Source organism: Erinaceus europaeus, chromosome 10 (genome assembly GCF_950295315.1).
Source record: "Erinaceus europaeus chromosome 10, mEriEur2.1, whole genome shotgun sequence".
NCBI classification, from domain to species: domain Eukaryota; kingdom Metazoa; phylum Chordata; class Mammalia; order Eulipotyphla; family Erinaceidae; genus Erinaceus; species Erinaceus europaeus.
In genome coordinates, this window is record NC_080171.1 from 104,075,562 (window position 1) to 104,092,229 (window position 16,668).

At 49.3% G+C, this 16,668-nt stretch overlaps 1 protein-coding gene across 11 annotated transcripts in view; it reads right to left on the minus strand.

The window, feature by feature from the left end:
- The window catches only part of RAPGEF1 (Rap guanine nucleotide exchange factor 1), a 147,636-nt gene that overhangs the window by 19,588 nt on the left and 111,380 nt on the right, over positions 1-16,668 (minus strand). For 8 of the 11 annotated variants that reach the window (XM_060200410.1, XM_060200414.1, XM_060200411.1 and 5 more), the window contains 2 exons: positions 14,799-15,001; positions 12,774-12,929 (listed from right to left, as the gene is read on the minus strand). In XM_060200410.1, the coding sequence (XP_060056393.1) occupies positions 12,774-12,929; positions 14,799-15,001 (359 nt within the window). The remainder of the gene's footprint in view (positions 1-12,773; positions 12,930-14,798; positions 15,002-16,668) is intronic. The other 3 variants (XM_060200418.1, XM_060200420.1, XM_060200417.1) reach the window with 1 other exon arrangement.

Genomic DNA, 16,668 nt, shown 5'->3' on the forward strand with positions numbered 1-16,668 from the left:
CAGAAACTATCAGATACTTAGAGTAAAATATTGGCAGAACTCTTTTCCGCATAAATTTTAAAGACATCTTCAATGAAATGAATCCAATTACAAAGAAGACTAAGGCAAGTATAAACCTATGGGACTACATCAAATTAAAAAGCTTCTTCACAGCAAAAGAAACCACTACCCAAACCAAGAGACCCCTCACAGAATGGGAGAAGATCTTTACATGCCATACATCAGATAAGAGTTTAATAACCAACATATATAAAGAACCTGCCAAACTCAACAAGACAACAAATAACCCCATCCAAAAATGGGGGGAGGACATGGACAGAATATTCACCACAGAAGAGATCCAAAAGGCCGAGAAACACATGAAAAAAATGCCCCAAGTCTCTGATTGTCAGAGAAATGCAAATCAAGACAACAATGAGATATCACTTCACTCCTGTGAGAATGTCATACATCAGAAAAGGTAACAGCAGCAAATGCTGGAGAGGGTGTGGGGTCAAAGGAACCCTCCTGCACTGCTGGTGGGAATGTCAATTGGTCCAACCTCTGTGGAGAACAGTCTGGAGAACTCTCAGAAGACTAGAAATGGACCTACCTCATGACCCTGCAATTCCTCTCCAGGGAAATTGTCGTTGTAGTAGTTATTGTAGTTACTGATGTCATTGTTGTTGGGTAGCACAGAGAGAAATGGAGAGAGAGAGGAGAAGACAGAGAGAGGGAGGGAAAGACACCTTCAGACCTGCTTCACCACTTGTGAAGTGACCCCCCTGCAGGTGGGGAGCCGGGGCCTCGAACCAGGATCCTGATGCGCTTTCCCCACCCTGTGCGCTTAACCTGCTGTGCCACCGCCCAACTCCCCAAAAGACTTTTTTTGTCCAAAGCCCTGAGGTCCCAGGTTCAATCACCAGCACCAGTATAAGCCAGAGATAAGCAGTGCCCTGGTCTCTTCTGCTCTGCATTTCTTTCTGTATACTGTTCATTAAAAAGAAAATGAAAAAAAAAAAAAACCCAAACCCCAATCTGAGAACTACACTAGACTAGTGGAGGCGGGGTCCACTAAACAGTCACTAAAGGAAGGAAGAGTTAGGAGTTGGTGCTGGTATTCACCGGAGTGTCAGTACGGCCTGATTGTAGCAGTCTGCTCTGAGTGTGGACAGGTAGCAGACAAGCTTTACCCACAGCCCAAGTGGAGGCTCGTGGTGCCAAGCTTGAGGGGGGCACTAAGCAGCAGCCAGGAGTGTGGACAATGCAGAGGGGAAAGGAAGAGGGCTTCATCTCTTGGACAAAGCCTGCCCCGCCCCGCCTTCCCCTCCCCTCCTTTCTTCAGCAGCTCCAAGCCTGAGATCAGCCCTGGTATGCAAGCTACGCAGTCATGCCGGGACAAGAGCCAACCTTAAACAGTACCTTTCAAGGGGCGGAGCCGCAAAGGCCTGCTCCCTGATCCCACAGAGCTGGGCACGTTCCCTGCTCTGCAGATGCCTCATTATTTTATTTTTTTTTACCATTTTCAACAAGTCCGATTTCTGCCGACTCCCCCGAGAAATATTTCTAGGCCCTTGAAGATCATATTTATTCAAATGGGCAGAGTGAAGGGGAGGGCTGGCCACGAGGAGAAAAACCACTTCACTGAAGCCTGGAGTTTATTTTAGGCTCTGGCTGGTGCTGGGCTTTGTTTCTGATGGAGAGCCGCTGCTTCCCTGCAGCAGGAGTTTTTATTTATTTTATTTATAGCCAGAGCAAAACTGTTTGGGCTGAGGATTTATAACGTGAGGAGCTGTCTGTCTGGTGCTCTGGAGATTTCTCTAGAATATATAGGAGTCTCGGGATGAGTGCCTTGGAATGGAAACAGCCAGGAGAGAAGGTGCCTCATATGAATCACAAATTAACAGCCAAAGTGTTCTGTGATGGTCAGCATGCAAAGCAGTGAGCTATGAGCAGGAGTGCAGAGAGCAGAGCAGCGACCGTGTCCTTGCACGGACAGGCAGGGGAGAAACCTGCAGTTGGCTGTAAGAGGAGCAGGTTGAAACCAGCGGCCAATTCTTCAGTCACATGTCAGAAAGTAAAGCCACTGAAGTCGGCTGGGCATCAGCTTTCTGTGATCTCCTTTCTCTCTACTTTAATCATTTTTGAATTTATTATTGTTATGTTACAAGATTACAATGTATAGTTCCACACCATACCCACCACTAGAGCTCATTCCTTTTCTCCATAATTAATCCCGGCATGAACGATGATGAAGGATGGGCCCTGTGTTGTTGGTAAGCAAGCAGATCTAATTCCTCAGTTTAATGGACATCCCATTTAAGCCACTTGAGTATCAGAAAAAGCAGGAGTGTCAGAGAAGGCAGTGTGCCAAGCGGTGAGGGCTGGAGCCCCAAGCTTTGGAGAACTTTCAACTTGACCAATTATAGAGAAATGTGATGACTTGGATGAGTGGAATTACAGTCACGGTAAAGTATCTGCAAGTGCAGAAGCTGCCAGAGATTGGTCATTACCGCAGACTCTTGGCTCCAGGGAAGTTTATGACTTCAGTGTTTTGGGATGCTACTTTGCAAAACTGATAAGCTGGTTTTCAGGTTTAAATTTTTATCCATCATTTGTGAAGAAATAAGCTCGTGGGAAGAGCCTATTCTAGTGTGGTTTAGATTTCCTTCCTCTACGGAGAATCACTGGGAACCACAGTTCAGCACTGACCAGGGCTCAGGTCACACAGGGGCCACGTGTTTCACTATAACTTGGGGGTCTAATTAATTTCTTTTGGAAAGAAGTCAGGTTTTTACAACATCTTACACCACCTCCTGGGGAAGAACCTCCTGGAGAGAAACATATTTGATTTGGTTTTTATAAAAATGGGACATGATCATTCCCAGGACACAGAAAAATCCTTAATATAACATTCGTTCCCTGTTGCTTCATTTGGCAAGCTGGAAGTGATGTTTCTGCGTTTATTTCTTCTCTCCTTCCTGGTCCCAATTAACTATGCTTTAACAAACACTATCCTTTGGGTCCACTGAGGGCCAGAGTCAAACTGCCTTCTTTGACACCTTTGTGTTAATTTATAACAACAGTGTTTCACAACATGTCAAAAACCCAACTTTCTGAAGCCAAGTGGTAGATTTTCTGGCCAACTGAGATCTCTGCTCCTGGAAAGGAGAGGCATTTCTGTGGGTTCTAATGTGTGAAAGACGAGGTGGCATTCATCTCATCAAAGAATAGCAACCAGGATGGCTCACCCAGTAGAGTCCACACATTTATTATGCATAAGGACCCATCTTCTCCTGTCTTTCACCCTGTGTCTAAAGAAGGTGAAAGAGAAGAAGGAAAAAGGCTGTGGTCCGGGGAGGTGTCGCAGTGGTAAAGCTTTGGACTCTCAAGCATGAGGTCCCGAGTTTGATCCCTGGCAGCACATGTGCCAGAGTGATGTCTGGTTCTTTCTCTCTCCTCCTATCCTTCTCATAAATAAATAAAATCTTAAAAAAGAAAGAAAGAAAGAAGAAGAAGAAGAAGGAGGAGAAGGAGAAGGAGAAGGAGAAGGAGAAGGAGAAGGAGAAGGAGAAGGAGAAGGAGAAGGAGAAGAAGAAGAAGAAGAAGAAGAAGAAGGCTGCCCCAGCAACAGCCAACAAATAACAAAATGCTGGACTAAAACCACCTCTTTTCCCACTGAATACTGGTAGAGTCTATTTTTAGACACAATTTGAATATTCTAATTTGTAATTTTACAACAGGAGGTAAAAGAACAAAGATGTTTTGCTGGGGTGAATTTAGGGAGCAGGAGAGGCAAAGGAAACATTTCTTCTGTTTCTTCTCATGTGACAGACTTTTGCAACCTGAATCATAAGATTACCCTTGAAATACTGTATTTCTAGCCAAGGGCTTCATGACTAATTAAGCTCTTGCAAAAACCACAGACATTCTGAAAACCTTAGGATGTTCTGTATAGCCAGTGGACCATAGCAGCATCCACTCTTTCTGGAGAGATTTGAAATAGATTAAAAATTATCTGAATTCACCTCTGATTTCTGACTATACCATTTTTACTGTTTGGATATAAGCAATATGATGGGCTATAAATGTAAAAAAAAATTATTGGTGATTTATAAAGTATTGATTTATAAAATTATGAGATAACGGCTATAATTCCACACCCTTCTCACCAGAGCTCTGTGTCCCCACTCCCCCCACTGGAAACTGCAGTAGTTCTCCCAAGGTCACAGATATGGGTTGACTATCATTTCTATCTATTTATATACATTTGCCCATTTTTTTCTACGGTCCTGACTTCTCTTCCCTTTCCAAGTCACAATTACTAGTTGAGTGTCCTTGCTTTTCTTTTCTTTTCTTTTCTTTTTTTTCCCCTTTTTTACCCCTCTTCTCTCTCCGGGTCCTGATGGAACTGGAGTTCAGAGCTCTTTGGTCACCTTCCCCTAACATCTACCCCTCTGGGAGTATGGACCAAAGTTTTCTACGGGGTGCAGAAAATGGAAGGTCTGGCTTCTGTAACTGCTTCTCCGCTGGACATGGGTGTTGGCAGGTTAATCCATATCAAATGGGGTTATAATTTATTCTTAGTCTTAAAACTGTCTAGAGTCTGTAGTCACACTCTATCATGTGTCAGGACATAAACATGCCTCTCCATGTCCAGCCATGTATGAACTTTTCTATCTACCCAGCCTTACAAGGTCTTAGTATTTAGTTCCTGTCAATCAAGCTATTCATAAATGTCAGCCTAAGATCATATTTTTCACAGTGGGGATCTGGACTCTATTCTGAGCTTAAATTTAAAATTCTAAATTTTTTTTTTTTGGCTTTCCTATTCCTGTTGTCCCATCTCTAGAATGGGGGAAATCATTCCATCGCAGAGTGAGTACTAAGGGAGCTTGACAAGAGTTCAAGTCTCGTCTTACTGTGTACAAGAACTGGTTCTGCACTGTTCCTGAGGGTGTCAGAGTCCAGTGGGTGCTGGTTTGGGGTAATTCCCTCCACAGGCTGTGTCAAGGCTAACAGCAGGACTGACCTGTACACATCACATTTCGGAGGCTGTGCTGGCCCACTGATACCATGAGTATTTTGGAGTGTTGGCAAAGCAGTGTGGACTTACTGAGAGAACCAAACCCACCCTATTCAGGGGCCCAGAAGACAGGAACTATCTCTGGTGTTCAGGTCAGGCAGCAGAAGAAAGAGTCTCCAGAGTTAGCAGAGAAGGAAAATGAGAAAGAAATCAGATATGGGGCAGGGGGAGACAGCATAATGGTTATGCAAAGAGACTCTCATGCCTGAGGCTCGAAAGTCCTAGGTTCAGTCCCCTGCACCACCATAAGCCAGAGCTGGGCAGTGCTCTAGAAAAAGAAAAAGCAAAGAAAAAGAAAGAAATCAGATACTTGGTGACAGTCTGGGACTAGTGTGTGCGATCCATGGGATAGGAAGGTGTCATGTGGCCAGTCAGCACCGGACTGTCTGATGAGATGACGGGAGGAAGAGGTGGATGTAAGGGGTGGGTGGGGGGAGGAAGCTAGTCACTGCCAGTCACCGGTTCTCTCCTCACTGGTTCTGGGTGAATCCAGACCTTGGTCAGTGAGATGTCACAGAACATCTGCCACTTGGCTGCTTGGCCCAGAGTACACAGGCAGCTGCCAGTGTACAGGAAGAGGCTGGAAGGTGATCTCACTTGCTGGAGTGTGCATATTACCATGCCCTGGGTTTGGGCCTGGAGCCACCTAACAGAACCATGGGAGGCACTGGGGGATTTCAATGCTTGATGGAGTGGTGCTGTAGTGTCTCTCCCTCTGTCCTTAAACAAACACAAACACAACACCCACTGGAAGGACCCATCCAGTGGTGGTATTTTTTTTTTTAATTTTTTATATTTATTTATTCCCTTTTTTTGTCCTTGTTTTATTGTTGTAGTTATTATTGATGTCATCGTTGTTGGATAGGACAGAGAGAAATGGAGAGAGGAGGGGAAGACAGAGAGGGGGAGAGAAAGACAGACATCTGCAGACCTGCTTCACCGCCTGTGAAGCGACTCCCCTGCAGGTGGGGAGCTGGGGCTCAAACCGGGATCCTTCCTCCGGTCCTTGTGCTTTGCGCCACGTGCGCTTAACCCGCTGAGCTACCGCCCGACTCCCCAGTGGTGGTATTTGTACAGATATCCATGAGGCCCTGAATTCACTCCTTAGTGCCATTAAAAAAAGAAAGAAAAGGGGGCCGGGTGGTAGCACAGTAGGTTAAGTGCTGCAAGGACCAGTGCAAGTATCTCGGTTCGAGCCCCCGGCTCCCCACCTATGTGGGGGGGGTCGCTTCACAGGCAATGAAGCAGGTCTTCAGGTGTCTGTTTTTCTCTCCCCTCCTCTTTCAGTTTCTCTCTGTTCTATCCAGTAACAGCAGCAGCAATAACAGTAACAACAACAACAAGGGCAATAAAAATGGAAAAATGGCTTCCAGCAGCAGTGGATTCATGGTGTAGGCACTGAGCCTGGAGGCAAAAAAAAAAAAAAAAGACTTAAACAGCCTCCCACCATGATAATATTGATAACTGTGATGCCGCCCCTTTTGGGAAAGGCTGTTTGTGTGTTTGCTCTACATCACGCTTTCCATGTGCTTTCGCTTAGCAGTCGTGACAGCTTCATGCCCCTCCCCATCAGACAGATGAGGGGATGGAAGGAAGCTAAGTGAGTTGGAGAGGCAAGCTCACATCCACACAGCAAGTATGACAAACAGAAGGGTGGAGCAGGAGAGGGGAGCACACACGCGGGGCTGAGAGAGTCCATGGCAGCAGAGGGGCCTGGACGTGACAGTAAGTGGGCAAGTCAGCAGCAAGGTCTCAGAAGTCTGAGAGAAGGAAGTGTGACAAGTGACTGTAGTGCTGAGAAAGGGGTAGAGGGCAGGTGGCAGGAAGGCTGATGAGGGGGCACATGGCCATGCAGGCCAGGAGGAAGGGAGTGCGGAGGGGGCTGGGGAAAGTGGGCCAGCTCAGGGCACACAGTGCAGAAGTATGACACTTGGTGACAGGGTGTGTGTGTGTGTGTGTGTGTCACGTAAGCGTGGTGTGGGGAGGAGAGAAGAAATGCACTTCATTTTGTGCTTGGGCAACTCAGTGGGTGTGGGAAACGGTCAGAGAAACAAAGATGGGGAGAAGAGGAGTTTGGCCTGGCGAAACGAACGGAACACTGGTGAGAGTGTCAATACAGGAGCATGGAAACCCGATTCCTAACCCCAGGGAGCCAAACTTAGACTTGCAGACGATGTGCTGCAGTTAGGGCCCCACGAATGGGGAAGGATCTGAGGCTCTGACTTCATGTGATCTGAACACCCCACAGGGCGCCCCAGACCACAGCAGGCTGAGGAGGAAGCTGAAGCTGCTCCTACGCACGATGGCAGCACAGTGCTCACCTTCCCGACTCACAGTGCCACGGGCCAGCCCTGCGTGACCCCAGAAAGCCAGGCAGGACCCAAACAAAGCCCTGCAGGGAGACCAAGCTCACAGAAACAGTTCCCCTTCCTTCTCTGGGTCTTGAGAGCTGCGCCTGAACATTCTCTTTTACTTCTCAAAGTAGACTAAAGGGCAGGAAGCCAGTAAGGACGGCCTCAGGGGAAACACCTGAGAGGAAAGGAAGGAGGGAACTTAAGTCTCTGAAAGGAGACATCTCGTGATGGGACAAGCAGCCCAAGTACCGAGACCTGGTCTCCTGTGGTCATTCTCTCTCCTGCCCTACTCCATCATCCTTCCTCCTTCCATTTTCCTTTCAAGTTTTGGCTTTAGGCCAGTGCATGGGCACATGGTACATGAGCAAGCTGCTGGTTACCACCCAGGAGGCTGGGGCTGGGGGGTTGTGCACAGCGGGATCTTGGAGCCACCGTGTGTCTGTAGCACAGTGAAAGGAGGGGCCTGGCAGAGAAGCCCAGTCTCAGGAGCACAGGCCTTCTGCTACAGCATACGGGCTAGATGAGCAGAGGCCTGGGCCCCACATGGCAGAGACCCACTATTTGCCCCAAGCAGGATGTCAGAGGTCAGACCTCCCCACTTGAAAAGCAGTCAGTCCTGGGCTAGGAGACAGCACAGTAGTTATGCAAAAGATTTTCATGCCTGAGGTTGCAAGGCCCCAGGTCCAATCCCTAGCACCGCCACAAGCCGGAGCTAAGCAGTCCTCTGGTAACAAAGCAAAGCAAAGAAAAACAAAAATCCTCTAGATAATACACACTTAGCTTTCTACCCCAAAGATTTTTTTTCATTAAACAAATGACAATTATTATGGATACATTTTAAGTTCTTAAACCTGGCTCTTATAGCATTTTATATACCCAGGATCATTCTAGAAACCTAAATGGTCAAGAAGTATTTCAGCAGAGTTCTAGCATTTGAATGGATCACTTGGTGGCAGTAATCTGTAACTTGCTGTTAGGAAGATAGGGATGTGCCAGAAAGTAGGCTAGGGGTGGAGGGTCACTTTCCTAGTGTCAACATCTGAAGGGCACTGGTGACCTAAATGGTTACGGGAAGATTCTCAAAACTTCCTTGGTCAAGTCTGCGCATGTGGTAGCGTATGTGCTTTCTCATGAAGGAGGACCCTGGTTCAAGTCTCTACACCATTGGAGAACACTGTGGACAAGACCCAGGGGTAGCTGTGGAGTTATACTGTGGTGTCTCCTCTTTTCTCTTATCTCTGCTCTCTTTCCCTGTCTGGAATACAGAGAGTTGGCTAGGGAACAGTGGGCACTTAGACCCAAGCGAGGCCCAGACCACTACATAACAACAAAAATCCTTGGTAACAGCAAAATGAATACTCCAGCTTTTAAGATCTGTACTCCCAGGGCCAGAACCAATGAGAAAAAATGCCAAGCAAGACAGCATAATAAACAGAAATAGCAGATGGAAACTCAGCTAGGGGAGGGAAGGTCTGATGCTGGAAGACCAGAACTGGAGTACAGGGGAAAGAAGCCAGTTCACTGTGGGTTGGTACAGCAATGGATGGAGAATCCACGGGCAGAAAAAGGGAACTGAGCCATGTCAGGAAGCTTTGGCAGCACTGCGTCTACGAGGGGTCAACCGGCTGACCTTACTGCCCCAGAGACCACGTCAGGTTTGGACACACGCTTGCATGGCTGCTCATATGTCTCCGAGCATCATGGCGTGTGCGGGGAGGGATAGAGACGGACACTTCCAGGGGAGGTGGGGAAGAGGAGAGAGGAGCAGGAGTAGGAATTCCAGGGGACAAGTGGGTGAGGGAGGAGTGAAAGGTGAAGGTCTGTTTGAGCCCTAGTTTAAGGTGTGGGGTGGCTGATGATTCTGGCCCAGGGGTCCTGAAGACACACAGAAGAGTCAGCTACCAGCACCACCCTTCAGCCGCTCTCCATGACCTTGAGACCTGAGTGCTCATATTCAAGATGACTTTCTAGAAAGCATCCTGGGCTTCTAGCCTCATCCTCCAGGTATGTCCCTTTGTGTGTAACACCTTTCACTTGCTCTCCCTGAGAAATTCTTATTTCCTAAAATCCCAACAGTCTTTCAGCCACACCCACAGGAAACTCTGCCTGTGACTCCCATGGCCCTCTCACTGCTGCTTAGTTTGAGTTTCCTCTGTGACAGCCTATTCTGCCTTCTCAGGGTAGGATGTTTCTGGGCAAGGGGTCACCTCATGTGCTCTTGCTGCTTCTTTATTTTTTATTTATTTATTTATTTATTTATTTATTTATTTATTCCCTTTTGTTGCCCTTGTTGTTTTATTGTTGTAGTTATTATTATTGTTGTTGTCGTTGTTGGATAGGACAGAGAGAAATGGAGAGAGGAGGGGAAGACAGAGAGGAGGAGAGAAAGATAGACACCTGCAGACCTGCTTCACCGCCTGTGAAGCGACTCCCCTGCAGGTGGGGAGCCGGGCTTCGAACCGGGATCCTTATGTCGGTCCTTGTGCTTTGCGCCACCTGCGCTTAACCCGCTGCGCTACAGCTCGACTCCCTCTTTATTTTTTTTTTAATTATTATTATTTTTTTTTGCCTCCAGGGTTATTGCTGGGGCTCGGTGCCTGCACCAGGACTCCATTGCTCCTGGAGGCCATTTTTCCCATTTTGTTGTCCTTGTTGTTGCCCTTGTTGCAGTTATTGTTTTTGTTATTATAGCTGTTGTTGTTGTTGGATAGGACAGAGAAATGGAGAGAGGAGGGGAGACAGAGAGGGGGAGAGAAAGATAGACACCTGCAGACCTATTTCACCGCTTGTGAAGCGAGCCCCCTGCAGGTGGGAAGCCAGGGGGGCTTGAACCGGGATCCTTACGCTGGTCCTTGCACTTTGCACCATGTGCGCTTAACCTGCTGCACTACCGCCCAGCCCCCTTGACTCTTACTGCCTGAACCACACTAGGTCCTGGTGCTCATCAGATTAAACCCATGGCAGGAAGCCTGAGGAAGAATGCTTTTTCAGCCACTTCAGTGTGAACTGGTCCCTGTAGGTTTGCTTCTCTAAATTCCCTTGGCGGGCAGTTTTTGGCAGTACAAGTCTTTTGGTAGAAGTAACCAGTCACTGGCCACAGAAACCATGTGAACTGTCTGCACATCTGACGACTGCTGTCCTCCTAGGTCACACCTTTGGGATTCCAAACTGGACTAAGACACTGGCCCAGGAATGATGGCTTGGAGGGATTCAGGAAGAGAGTGTTGGTCTGATAGACTAGAACCCTCTCATGAGGCTCATGTTAGACGTCAGTAGAGAAGAGACGGGAGAACATTCTGGCACTGCACCAGGTCACTCCCATGGGGTCTTGGTGTATTGGATTCAAGAAGTTCTAAACTCTTCAGTTACTACTAATGGCTCTTGAGATTGGGGAAGGGAGGTGCCTTTCCTGCCAATGAAACAGTGTCCCTTCATTGGCTCAGCTCTTGAGCGCTTTTGTAGAGTTGGTGCTGAGAATGCAGTATTTCCAGTGCAAGGCGCCTTAAGACTCCCTTATGCCCCAGGGACAGAAACTATAACGCAGTCATACCCAGACTTAATTAAAATACCCTCAAACTTTCTTTAGTTCTGTAGCAAACAGTTCAGTTCATTGACAGTCCTCTAACCCCATGCTGCTTAAAGGGGGCACTGTGGACACTCTTAGGATAACACACTTTCTATACACAGAGGAGGCGAGGCAGTCAAGACTAGGGTTGCCACAGTTGGCTGGATTTGTGAAAGGAGCTTGTCAGAGTTGCCTGGTGAGGACACAGAGAGTGTCTGTGTGCCCGCAGGGCTGTGCTGAGTGGGGAGGGGTGGGGGGGGTATAGCTTTTCTTACTATGTGTGCTTAACCCAGTGCACCACTGCCCGATCTCTAAGGCTTTTCTACAGCATAAGCAGGAGTGCTGAGCGCTTGGAAAGGCTCGGCCCAAGTACCCAGAATAATAATATATCTCCATCCCGCACACTGGCAGGACTATTTCTTTCTTTTTTTAAAATTCCACATTAGGTAGAGAGAGTTTCATATGAGAAGGAGAGAAGAGCACCACTGCTGCATACACACACCAGGCACTGAACTGACAGCATCAGCATACAAGTCCTGTGCTCTGTCAGCTGAACTGTTTCCCAGACTGCTGGGCAGGATGACAGTCTTAACCTGGATGGCTCTCAGAGATGACAACTGGACAAAACTGCCTCAGAACCTTACCCTGAGTAGGTTTCTACAAGTCACTGGGTCATTCATGGTTTACAGAGGGACAAGGAAAGGCCCAGGGAACCAGTTAAGCCAAGTGCTCAAACTCTCAGGTCCAGATAGGCAGCAGAATCAAGACTCCAGGACTCTTGAGATCAAGACCAAGAATAAGCATGCCATGTGCCCAGCAGTTTCCTATGTCATGTTCTGCTCCAGGGCTCTTCTCCCCAGTGCTCAGAGCCTCCCAGATTAAAGGTGGCTGCTCGGGGAGATGCAGATTCCAGCAAACATGACAGGCCAGCACCGAGCTTCCCTAAGTGTATGTGTACCTGGACTTCCACAGGTAAACTGTTGACAACAGCACAGCCATTCCCTTTGCTACACCCACTCTTGTCTGCACTGTGCTGGAATAGCAACTCCTATCAAGAGGCAGAGTCCACCTCCAGATTCCAGGTCACATGGACCAATTAATCGAGAGCGTGCAATGAAAGGAAGTGTGCCAGTTTGAGTCATGGCCTCGGACACCTTGCATACTTGTATCTGTCTGCTGGGAATCCTGCCAGCTGTCATGTGAGCATCCTCAGGCTAGCCAGACAGTTCATGTGGATCATAGCCAACTGGCCTTGCCTTCCCAGAGAGGGTCCAAGGGTGGTAGTAAGTGTAGCCACAATAAGCTGTACCTGGGACAGACACGTCAGCACAACCACCCCCTGACCTGTGCCCTTGAAATGGTAAATGGCTGCTCTTCTTCTAGGCCACTAAGTCCTGGCAGCTGGTTACATGGCAAGACGAACTGATATAGCCCTCAAAGTCAAAGCCTGTCATGCCCTGGTAAAGCCTGTTCTCCTTGGTTTTGCATCCTACGTGAGGGATAGTTCACTTGAAACACAGAACACTTACAGGACACCTTATAGCAGGCGGTCAGAATAAAAAGGTCCAAACATCTTCAGTCAGTGTATGGCAGAGTGACTGACACCCCAGGTGTGGTCAACATTTCCCTACCTCTTTTCCTTCTGGCCCATAGTCCTTAGGGCCTCAGAGGATAACCCAGGCACCCTGTCACATCCAGTACAGAGGTCCACAGAGGATGGGGCCAGCAGCTCGCGTGTCATTATCATGCGTGCAAGTTTCCAGAAACAGAGCAGCAGGGAGAGACTCACCGAGGGCACAGATAAGTTGCTGTGCCGGCTGAGAAAGGAGTTAGAGACGGATACACTGATGCCCTGAGTGGCACTGCCGTCCTCGGGGGTGAAGGCCACTTTAGTTTGCTGGACACAGTAGGAGACAGAGGAGAAGGAAGAAGCAGCATAGGAGGCCTGTTGGACAGAAGGGATGAGAGGGAGAGAAAGAGAGAGGGAGGGAAGGGGAGAAGAGCAGAGAAGAGTCAGGCACGTACACACAACAGCAAGGTTGGCTCTACCTAGTTCTGTTCAGACATTCTAGAGAAGGATGGCATCCTGACTCACTTCAAGGGTCGATCAGAGATGCCTGTACGTGGCTCCTGAAGCTGAGGATACCCTCCTTCACTTCCTATGTTGAATTTAAAAGGCTGATGCTCCTATAAATATGTCCACTGTAAGTGATGGTGAGGGAAGGAGGCCCAGAGACAAGGGAGCTGTGCAGACTTAGGTCTGAGCTCTGGCTTATCACTCACTCAGGGGCTACAAGTACTCCTGGGGGTGGGGGTGGGGTGAGCCCATAGCCAATCTCCCTGGGCTTGAATCCTCGCCCCGCTACTTGGGACCTGTTGGCCCTGGGTGCTAACTGAAACTGTCCCTCAGGTGCTTCATCTCTGAGACAGGGTAATACTGTGGAGAACTAAACACATGCAAAGCACTCAGAACCATGCTTATCACTGTGAGCATGGGCTACCAGGCATAATGAACAGCAAGCACCATTTGGGGCTGTAACTAGAAGAAAGACTTCCTAAGGAGGTGTCTGAGAGAAGGAGTGCTTCTCAGGTGTGGGCTGCCAGTGTTGGGCATGATCCTGATCACCCCCTTTTGGCAGTGGGCTAAGTGTCTCTGGGTCTTTTGGCCTCAGTAGCTTATGATAGGGATGGCAGACTGAGGTGTGGCTAGTGCGAAGTCAAACAGACACTCCAAGGCCCACATGGGAGATGTTCAACAGGGCGTGTGCTCACTCCTAATGCTCTCACTGCTGTGCTGCAGTGGTCAGACAGCCTCTGAATGCTCTCAGGTTTTCTGACTCAGGGTGCTTGTCAGGATCTGTCCCCACATACCCTGAAGTCTGCAGGCACCATGGACTAGAGAAGAAGCCCAGGATGCCTGATGGCCCTGCCGCCACCAAGATTCCCAGTAAAGCATGGCAGACAGCTCTGACTATATCCCTCTGGCTACAACACTACCAGGTGGGCCAGTATCTGAGCAAAAACAGCACACTCCGCTCTGTAGAGGGCAGCGGTCCTCTGGGGTGAGGAATGTTCTTCCTAAATGGGAACCCTGGATTCTAAGTCTGACCAGAGCTCACATGATTACTCAGTAAACGGGCAGCAAAGAGCAAAAGCTTTAGAGGCAGAAAACAAGCACCCCACCTCCATCCTCTTGCCTTCTGGAACCTCACAGGGTGCCCATGGCCTGCTTTCTGTGCTGACTCGGGCTTTACTACCTTCACGGAGTCCTCATATGGAGGTGCTTTTTTTAAAGGGAGCCATCCCCAAAGCGGCCCTGCTTAAAGCCCTCCCGCTTTAAACAGAGCCTGTTTTCACTGGGTTGATCCTGGCTGGGGCGCCATGTAAGTCACTCCATATAGTTGGGCCCATTATGTAAATTGAGCTCACAGATGGCCATACACAGACTTGGCCCTGTGTGCTGAGTCCCTTCTTTCTGGGAGGTCTATATTGGAGCCAAGAAAGGGAGGGGGGGATACAAGACTGTCAGAGAAAGAAAACATTCTGAGTGCAAGCCAATCTCAGCTGCAGGGGGCTGCTCTGGAAAGAAAGCCCCCCGCCCACCTTCCTCCCAGGTGGCAAAATGGCAGTGCAGGAGCCAGGCTGCTGGGAGCTCGTGCAGAGGAAGTGAAAGCAACCACACGGAAGGAGCAGCTAGTTCGGCACCAGCTCAGCACCCTGGCCCCCAAGGGCAATGCTTCCTAGAGGCCTGCAGGACAGGAAGTTCGGGTTAGGGTAGGGGCAGTGGGCAGGGAGCATGGATGGGGCTGCTTACCAGCTGCCTCTGCTTGGGGGGCAGGGCTGGGGGTGGGGCCAGCTCCTGTGGGGCGTCTGCACTGCTGAAGGAGTCATTGAAGCCATACACTTCCATGAGGAGCTTGTTCTTCTGCTGGTAGATGTGCTCGTTCTGCGGCGTCTGGTAGAACATGGAGGGCTGTGGCTCTGAGTAGTCCTCGAGCAGCTGCATGTAGGCCAGCACTGTGGAACAGACACGGGTGGGTGGCCGCCCTCCATGCCCCCGGGGAGCAGAGCTGGGGGTGGGGGCTGCCTCCCCTCCCCTTCCCACTCACATCACCCAGGCTGGCGGGGTTTCCTAGCAGCCCAGGAGGTCGGGAAACTACTCTGACAGTACACCCCCACGCTGGTAAAGCTCTTGGTTTTGCAAAAGTGGACCCCATGTGAACTTGGATAGTAGGTGGTGGATGGCATCAGTGGAGGTCTGTGGAGACTGTTACCTCAGAGTGGGGGTGTACACAGTGGGAAGCCCACACTGGTGGAGGCAGGGACACACTGGAACCCTGTACTTTACACTCAGTACTGGTATGAACCTAGGACTGTTCTCAGAAACAAAGTCTATTTAGAAAAAGGCACACTGGAGGTACTTTGTTCCCTTGCTGAAAAGCCCTAGGGAGTTTCCAGCCACACTTAAGGGACACGGAACATGGGTTTGTGGGCTCTCAAACACACCACTTCCAGTTCCTCTCACTCCAAGCCCAGCTCTGCTGTCTTCTTTCAGTTCCTGGAACACTCGGGGTTTCTGCCTAGGCTGTTCCTGCTGCTCTCCCCAAGCCCTGCCAAGCTGACTTCTTCCCTCCTTGTGGTGAAGGCTCAGACTGACTCCGACTTTCTGAGCTCCTGCTAAGCAACCTCACTTCCTTTCTTCTTGGCTCTTGCCACAGTATGATGAGGCTTCATCTTCATCTGATTATCCGGGAGCAACTATGTGTCAGGTTCTGACCCAGGGTCTGGAACTGCACAAGGCCTAACAAACCAAACCAAACCAAACCAAACCAAACCAAACCAAACCAAACCAAACCAAACCAAACCAAACCAACCTCTGCTCCTGTGGATTCACCTCCACTCTTGGGGGAAGAGACCAGAGGTAGGGAGGAGGCACAGAAAACAGAACAGAGTGGGGTGATCACTGGGAAGAAATGTATTCTGTGGAGAACAGTGAAGCAGGGAGGCAAGAGAGTGCTGTTCTAGAATATGGCCAAGCTATGTGAGTTTGAAGAACTTGAAGAGTTTTTTTTTTTTTTTTTTTTTTGCCCAAGACTATCAGGCCAGGCAAAGTCCCAAGGCTGGGGCTGGGTTCCAGATGGGCACACAGCTGGCGGAGGGAGAGTAAAAGAAAAGGAGGCATCCTCACCCCAGAAGTCATGCAGGGATGAGTAAGGGAACCAGGAAGCAGGCTAGACTATGAACCTGTAGGAAGGGTCTTCAGGCTCCCCCCTCCAGGGTGGCCTGGGGCAGCTGGTAGGCTGCCACAAGACCATGGTGGGGTGGTCGGGTACAGGGCTGTCTTCAAAGCAGATGCATCAGGATTCAGTAGCCCTTACACAAGGACGAGAGCTTGAGAAGGATGTAGAGCAGATAGCTGCTGGCATGCGGCACCAAGGTTTTTGTAGAGAGATTAGTGAAAAGACACACGTCCCTGGTGCTCTCCCTGCCTGGCTGGTCATTTGCCAGGCTGTGGCCCCTGGCTGTGGTCTGAAACGCACCCACTGGGGCTTCACAGGCACACAGTTCAAGTTCAGGTCCTGACCCAATGGGGAAGCCACAGTTTCAGGGAAAGCTCCAGTGCTATGGTCTCCCTGCCTCCCTCCCTCTTTCTATCTAAATGGAGCAGTGAACTTGTGTATGTA